The sequence below is a fragment of the Myotis brandtii genome, unplaced genomic scaffold, assembly GCF_000412655.1.
Source record: "Myotis brandtii unplaced genomic scaffold, ASM41265v1 scaffold105, whole genome shotgun sequence".
NCBI classification, from domain to species: Eukaryota; Metazoa; Chordata; class Mammalia; order Chiroptera; family Vespertilionidae; genus Myotis; species Myotis brandtii.
The window spans coordinates 2,617,115-2,624,483 of NW_005353538.1; the positions used below are offsets into that span (position 1 = coordinate 2,617,115).

A 7,369-nucleotide genomic window follows, 5' to 3' on the forward strand; every position below is an offset into this window, starting at 1 on the left:
ATGTGGAGGGAGTGTTAGAGGCCGACGCTCCCTCCCCCCGCCAGAGAGATTGGGAAAGCACCCACTTTTCTGTCCTGTGTTGAGTCCGACCCCTTTGGCATCTGAGCGAGTGCTCGGCTTTGCCTCCGCGCCCCACCAGCGGGGGGAGAGGCTTCCACGGGGCCCAGCCACGCACAGATGCACCCGCGCGGGGCACCCACTCACCTGTCCTGTCCCAGCGGAGCCCACCAGTTGGTTCTCACCTGGCCCTTCCGCCACACCACGGATGGCGCGGCCAGGTGGAAGCCCGAGCCTTCACCTCCAGGCCGCCCTTTAGTGCAGCGCTGCAGGCGTTCCTTCTCTCCCGGCCGCCCACTCGCCCTGATGCCTGTGCATCTTCGTTGGCATTCTCAGGTTTTCCCCATTTCCCCTGCCTCCTGCCCACTCTCACTTCCCCTGGCCCCCTTCAGATACGGAAACCAGGAAGTTAGCTGCCACCTCGACTCCTAGGAAGCATTGCTACCTACTTTTAAAAAAATTACATGTTATTGATTTTAGAGAGGAAGAGATAGAAACATCACTGATGAGAGAATCATTGATTGGCTGCCTCCTGGGGATTGAGCCCCCAACCCAGGCATGTGCCCTCGGTCAGAATCGAACCCAGGACCCTTCAGTTCGCAGGCCGACACTCTATCCATTTAGCCAAACCAGCCAGGGCCTTTTTTTTTTTTTTTTAATACCTCCTGCAAGCCTCCTGTTGGGGATTGAGCCTGCAACTTGGGCATGTGCCCTGACCGGGAATCGAACCAGGGGCCTCTTGGTGCCTGGGACCACCCTCAACCAACTGAGCCACACCGGTCAGTTGTGGAGTTTTGGTCACAGTACAAGCCCTCTTCTAGGCCTCTGGGAGGAAAAGAGAGAAGAGAGCGTGGTACGATGTGAGGACAAGAAGTAGAGTTTCTGGTTCTGCACCGACTTGGCCTTCCTGTCCCAGTTCTGTTCCAGTCTGTGCCTTATTTGAGGTCCCGGGAAATGATACTTGGTGGTTGGCCAGTTTCTTTGGTGACAGGTCCTGGAGTTCATGGTGAGCCTCTGTTTGCTCCACTGGGCTTGGGGGGACACCATTTCTTTTTTTCTCAGGCTCCATCCACAGGTCTGCAGTCTGTGCTCAGAGTCAGCAGAACTCACCGTGAAAGTGATGCGTTTTCTCCAGTTGCACAAAATGAGCGTGCGGTGGTTAGCCAGACCAGGAGCTCAGCCTCGTGGAGAGTCCAGGTGGGAATGGGCCCCACTGCAGGGAGTTAGCCCTGAGGGCAACTGGCGGAGAAGTCAGCTGGGGAAAGATTCTTGTCCTCTCTAAATAAGGGAGGAGGTCTCTTCTAAAGAACAGTCATGATGCTGCCAGTACTTTGTGGGAGTGATAGGACTTTTGAGCCCTTTTGATGGCAACACTGGGAAACAGCAGCATGGAGCCTGTTGGCACTGGACGTGCTGCTTGGTTACCTAGTGAGGCGGGCATTGGTCCATTGCGCCATGGAGGTGCTCGCTGGGCCTAGTACTGGCCAACACTCCACCTGGGCGCCTATCCCTGTTGGTTGAGATAAATTTGAATACAAAGAGGGGATCACGTGTTTCCTCATTAGAAAGGAGCAGTTTGGGGTTTCCAGTTGTGCCCTGATGGCTCCGTCCCCTCTGAGGTGCTGCAGTGCTCAGCTCTCTGATCTCCCATGTCCTTTCTCTTTGCAGCCTACTGTTCTGATGCGGAAGGGGAGGCAGAAAGTGCCACATTTGGATGCCCCTCTGGGCCTGTCCACCTGCCTCTGGCTGGAATTAGCTGGACTCTTCTTACTGGTTCCCTGGGTCATGGGCCTGGCAGGGACAGGTGGGCCTGAGGCCCAGAGCCCAGGGGCGCTGAGTTGGGCTGTGCATCTGGGCAACCTGGAAGGCAAGGGGCAGGAGGAGACTCTGGAGCAAAAGGCAGATGCCTTGGCCCAGGCAGCAGGACTGGTAAATGCTGGGCGCATCGGGGAGCTCCGGGGGCACTACCTCTTTGTCCAACCAGCTGGGCACCAGTCAGACCAGCAGGTAGAGGCCATCCGGCAGCAGGCGGAGGCCGTGTTAGCCAGACATGAAGCTGTGCACTGGCACTCAGAGCAGAAACTGCTAAAGCGAGCCAAGCGCAGCGTCCACTTCAATGACCCCAAATACCCACAGCAGTGGCACCTGGTAAGTCCAGCCCTACAGTTTCCAGCTTCAGATGGGTAGGTTCTGGATATCCAATTCTCTTTTAAAAATAGTAATTAATTACTTCATTTATTTTATTGATTTAAGAGAGAGAAATATCAGTATGTTGTTCCGTTTATTTATACATTCATTGGTTGACTCTCGTATGTGCCCTGACCAGGGATCTAAACGCCACCTTGATGTATCTGGACAACACTAACCAACTGAGCTACCCGACCAGGGCTATCCAATTCTTTAGTGAACGCTGACTGTATGACTTTCCGGCTTGCCTGGAGAGACATTCTGTGGGCTTCGGTGGTGTGTTTCTTCCTCGGGCTCCATCTTCCCTGTGCTCATCTCTAGAGAGCCAGTGGGCTGCAGCGGTCAGGGCCTGGGTGCTGGGGCCAGGCTGCCTGGGCCCAAGTTCCAGCTCTGTCACTTACTAGCATGTGCCTTTGGGCGAGCTGCCTAACCTCTCTGTGCCTCAGTTTCCTTCTCTATAAGTGGGAGATTTTATTTTATTTTATTTTATTTTATTTTATTTTATTTTGGGGAGATTTTAAAAGTACCTCTTGTAGAGGTAGTAAGGATAAATGCATTAACATGTGTGTCCCTAACACATGATCAACACTGTGTAGTGTTAACTACTAACATTATATAATCTATATATATAACAGCCTAAGCGACCGTTAGGACCTAACAACTGGAATGACCCTGGCAGCCCCAAATCTGGTGCACCCGCACCTCGGACCCAGACAGGAGGGAGGAGGGAGCCCGATTCCTTATGGAATTGGCCGTTGGTTAGCTTGCTGCTGGGGCCAACCTCCCGTGGGTCCCTTCCCCCAGCAGGTCGTCCCCCCATCAGCCCCGATCACCGGCCAGGCCAAGGGACCCCACCCATGCACAAATTCGTGCACTGGGCCTCTAGTGTTAACATAATATACATTATGGAGCATAGTAATTGTACTAGCCAACCTTAAGCCTAGCCACCATTTCATCTATATTTTTTAAATCTTTATTATTGAAAGTATTACATATGTCCCTTATTTCCCCCATTGACCCCTTCTAGCCTGCCCCACCCCCACCCTACCATTTCATCTTTATTGCCCATGAATGCTGCCACCCTTTCCTGGAGACCTAGGTGGTGGCAAAGCTCTCACCTGTCCCTCCTTGACTCCGCCCCCACCTGGACCTATTGGTACACAAACTCTTTCTGGCTCTTCGATGGCAGCCAAGAGGAGAAAGGGGCCGCTAGCTTCACTGTGCACCGCTGGAGCTGTGCTCTGTCCCTGGATTCCCAAGGCTCTGACACAGTTCCTGACCCTGTCTGTCCTGCAGAATAACCGGCGGAGCCCCGGCAGGGACATCAACGTGACAGGTGTATGGGAACGCAACGTGACGGGGCGAGGGGTGACTGTGGTGGTGGTGGATGACGGAGTGGAACACACCATCCAGGATATTGCACCCAACTATGTGAGTGGCCCTGGGGTGACCCCTCCCACCCCCATTTCTCACCTCCTTCGTATTGCCTCAAGCTTGTCCCCTTTCTTAGAGGTCTAAGAGCCAAACAAAAGGGCCTGGTGGGATGGTGTTCATCTTCTCCTTCCCCAGCCAGCACTCCAGACTGGCAGTTAAGACGTGGAGTGGCTCTATCTCAATAAGGGAGAGGGTCCCAGGTGATACTGCCCGGGTCCGGTCGCAGCTCCCTGCCCTGGGAAGAAGGAGTAGAGCCCTAGGCAGTTACCCTCTCCACACAAGTTCTGAGCACTTCCTCTCTGACCCTGGCCTTTGGGTAGCCCTACATCGTTTTTATCCCAGGTTTCCAAGTGGTGGGGCAGTTTTCTACACACATTTCTATAATGGACAAGAGAGAAGTTTCCTAAGAACAGTGGCACTTCTCAGTTTTGCCCCGGGGTCCTGCCTCATATCTTGTAGCCCATGTGGTTTTCAGAGAGAGATGGTCTTGCTGCCCTGAGTTGGAGCCCAAACTCCCCTCTCTCTCTGAGCTCTAAGATCTGACCTCTTAGAACCAGTGAGTGACCACATGTTGCTCCCGCACAATGTTTCAGAGCCCTGAGGGCAGCTATGACCTCAACTCTAATGACCCTGACCCCATGCCCCACCCGGATGTGGAGAATGGCAACCATCATGGCACTCGGTGTGCGGGAGAGATTGCTGCGGTGCCTAACAACAGCTTCTGCGCAGTGGGAGTGGCATATGGGAGCCGCATAGCAGGTACCTTCCAGTCTAGCCTCAGTCGGTCTCCCCTGTGATAGCAGTCTTCATTCCCTACCCCAGCCCCTGGCTGTGTACTGCCTGTCCTACCCTCAACACACATGGCGTAGAACAAAGGGTAAGCTTATAATAAAGGTCTATAGGACGAATCAGTTCACTGGTATTTTTTTCAATGCAGCGGTGTTTTAGGCATGCGTTTAGCAGCAAACCCCGCCATATAAAACAGCTAAAAGTGGGAATGCTCTTGATGCGGGATGGAGGCCAGTCCCACCTGCTCAGTCGCCTCTTCCCTTTTCCTGATCTTGGTTGTACCCCAACTCATTACAATGATACCTCCTTTACTTACCTGTGCTATACTTGTATTTGCAATTTACCAAACACCTTCTCATCTGCCCTTCCTCCTTGACCCCGTGTGTCTGTGGAGGCTCCTCTCCCAGCTCTCCAGTTCCCAAGCTCCCAACCCTTCTGATGGTCGCTGTCTGCTCTCCATCCTTTCAAGAGGTCTGAGAAGCCCTGGCCTCCACTTGGGGGTGGTTCTGTGGCTCCTTCACCTCTCAGGCTTTGTCCATCAAGCAGAGGGTGAAGGGAATGAATGGGGAAACCCTCCCCATGATCCTCATAAATGCTTAGAACCCAGGAAATTGGGTGTGTTCCTCCTACACTCCAGCAGAGGGCAGCAGCCCTCTGTAAATGAGACTACAGGGGGAGCAAGAAGCCTTCAGGGTCCAAATCCCTTCTGAAAGCCCCATTGGTCCCTACATCGTCACCAGGACGTGACCACCCATTTTAGAGGGTGAAATTAGGCATCCAGGGAGTAGTTGATGGTAACGGGTACCTTTTATTGAGCGCCTTCTATGTATCAAGACCACACCCGTGTTTTACCTGATTAAGGATGCAAATAGGGAAACTTGGCTACCTACATTCTACCCTATGCCTTTCCCATCAGATCCCATGATCCTTAAAGTCTAAGATTTAGCATTATATTTAAAAAGTATTTCAGGATAGGTACATACACATGGGATAAAGAACACAAGCGCACTTAGAGGGAAAAGTAACTGTCCACATATGGCTCCCCACCCTCTAGGTCCCCAACTCGGGACGAGCATTCTTGAGGAGCTAATGTGGCCTTTGCTGCCTAGGTATCCGGTTACTAGATGGACCCCTGACAGACAGCATGGAGGCTGTGGCGTTCAACAAGCACTATCAGATCAATGACATCTACAGTTGCAGGTGAGAGGCCAGAGGCTTGGACACCTGAGACTAATTCTCCAACAAAAGAACAGCAAAATGAGCTGACGCCGGCAGGTTCCAGCAGGGGTCTCCTCCGTGGGTTCAGCCTATCAGCCCATTGCCCTCATTTCTCCAGATCCCTAGCCACGGGGTTCTTAGTCTTAAGCCTCATGTCACCCCAGTCATCAGGTTGCCACATGAGGAGTGCACCAGCTGTTTATAAGCTCATCGGCCTCTGGGAGCAAGTGGGCTTTCCTCTCCCCGAGCCAAGCTGAGTGCCCAGCACCAGTCCCCTTGCCCTGCACACAAGCACACCTGCAGCTTCAGGTTGTGGTTATGATGGGGTCAGGTGAGATTAAGGAGAAGCAGATTGGGCTGCCCCGTGGCACTGAGGGCACCTGTTCTTCTCCCTAGCCAGTACCTCCGTAAATCCATGGCATCCACAGTGTCATTTCCTCTTGGAGAAGGAATAGAGGCCTGTGGGTGCTCCTCCGTCAGGCCTAGTCAGAGATCCCAAATCAGGAGAGGGTGCCCCCTTGTCCCTGACCATGATGTCCTGTCTCCTGCTTCCTGGGACCTAAGAAAGGATTTTTAGGAGCAGGTTAAAGTAGTCCTCAATTGGGAAAGTTTCTAAGGGAAAGAACCTCAGCACATACTTCTCTCTTGCACTTGGAGTGGGGGCTGAACCTGCGACCCTTCTGACCTTTCATCATGGGAGGCCTGAACTGGAACCTTGAGAGGAGAGTGGGAGCCCAGGCAGGGGTGGCAGCCGAGCCTGGGGGCCTGGGAGGGCGCCACAGCCTGGTTCCGGCTCTCCCTCTGGTGTTTCTCCACAGCTGGGGCCCAGATGATGACGGGAAGACAGTGGATGGCCCTCATCAGCTTGGAAAGGTACCTGACCTGCAGGAAGCCTGGAGGAGACCCAGGGCGCACACTCCGTTCAGTTGTAGGACACTGCAGGTCACTCCCTCTCACCCCACCCCGTCTGCAGGGCTAGGCCTGTGCCACCTGACCCGGCCACCTCCTTTCGGAAGGGCACTCCTAACTGGGGACAGGAGGTGGGGCGGTCACAGGTTCTGAGAGAAATAGAACAGGCTTTCAGATGGCTCCCCATTTCTGGCCTCCCCTCCCGGATGAACAGAGTGCATCCATCAGCAACTGCTTAACTACCAGGTGCCTCCCCTTCCTGTGTCCACCTTAACCCTCCCTGGCCCAGTGCCGCTGGGCTGTGCGCCGTTCAGAGGGGAGGACAGGGCAGCTAGTAGGGAAGGAGGAGGTCTGAGTTTGCCAACTGATTGCCGGGCTTCTTGCTCCTCAGGCCGCCTTGCAACATGGGGTGATCGCTGGCCGCCAGGGCTTCGGGAGCATCTTTGTGGTGGCGAGTGGCAATGGGGGCCAGCACAACGACAACTGCAACTACGACGGCTACGCCAACTCCATCTACACGGTCACCATAGGTAGCAACCTTCTGCTTCCCTGTGCGTGTGCGTGTGCATGTGCCTGTGGTGAGGGGACTGTATCCTGGGTTGTGTGTGTGACTCTGTGGTGAGGTGAGTTCATCCTGGTGTGTGTGTCTGTGGTGAAGGGACTGTATCCTGGTGTGTGTCACTCTGTGGTGGGGGGACTGTATCCTGGTGTGTGTGTCACTCTGTGGTGAGGGGACTGTATCCTGGTGTGTGTGTCAGTCTGTGGTGAGGGGACT

At 54.0% G+C, this 7,369-nt stretch overlaps 1 protein-coding gene across 4 annotated transcripts in view; it reads left to right on the plus strand.

Moving 5' to 3' along the window:
• Positions 1-7,369, plus strand: part of PCSK7 (proprotein convertase subtilisin/kexin type 7) — a 32,395-nt gene that overhangs the window by 276 nt on the left and 24,750 nt on the right. For all 4 annotated transcript variants that reach the window (XR_001362033.1, XR_313018.2, XM_005856810.2 and 1 more), the window contains exons 2-8: positions 1,120-1,254; positions 1,726-2,205; positions 3,541-3,675; positions 4,272-4,437; positions 5,577-5,667; positions 6,504-6,558; positions 6,986-7,124. Coding sequence is in view for 2 of the 4 variants with exons in the window: in XM_005856810.2 (XP_005856872.1) it covers positions 1,738-2,205; positions 3,541-3,675; positions 4,272-4,437; positions 5,577-5,667; positions 6,504-6,558; positions 6,986-7,124 (1,054 nt within the window). In the remaining 2 variants the exon portion in view is untranslated. The remainder of the gene's footprint in view (positions 1-1,119; positions 1,255-1,725; positions 2,206-3,540; positions 3,676-4,271; positions 4,438-5,576; positions 5,668-6,503; positions 6,559-6,985; positions 7,125-7,369) is intronic.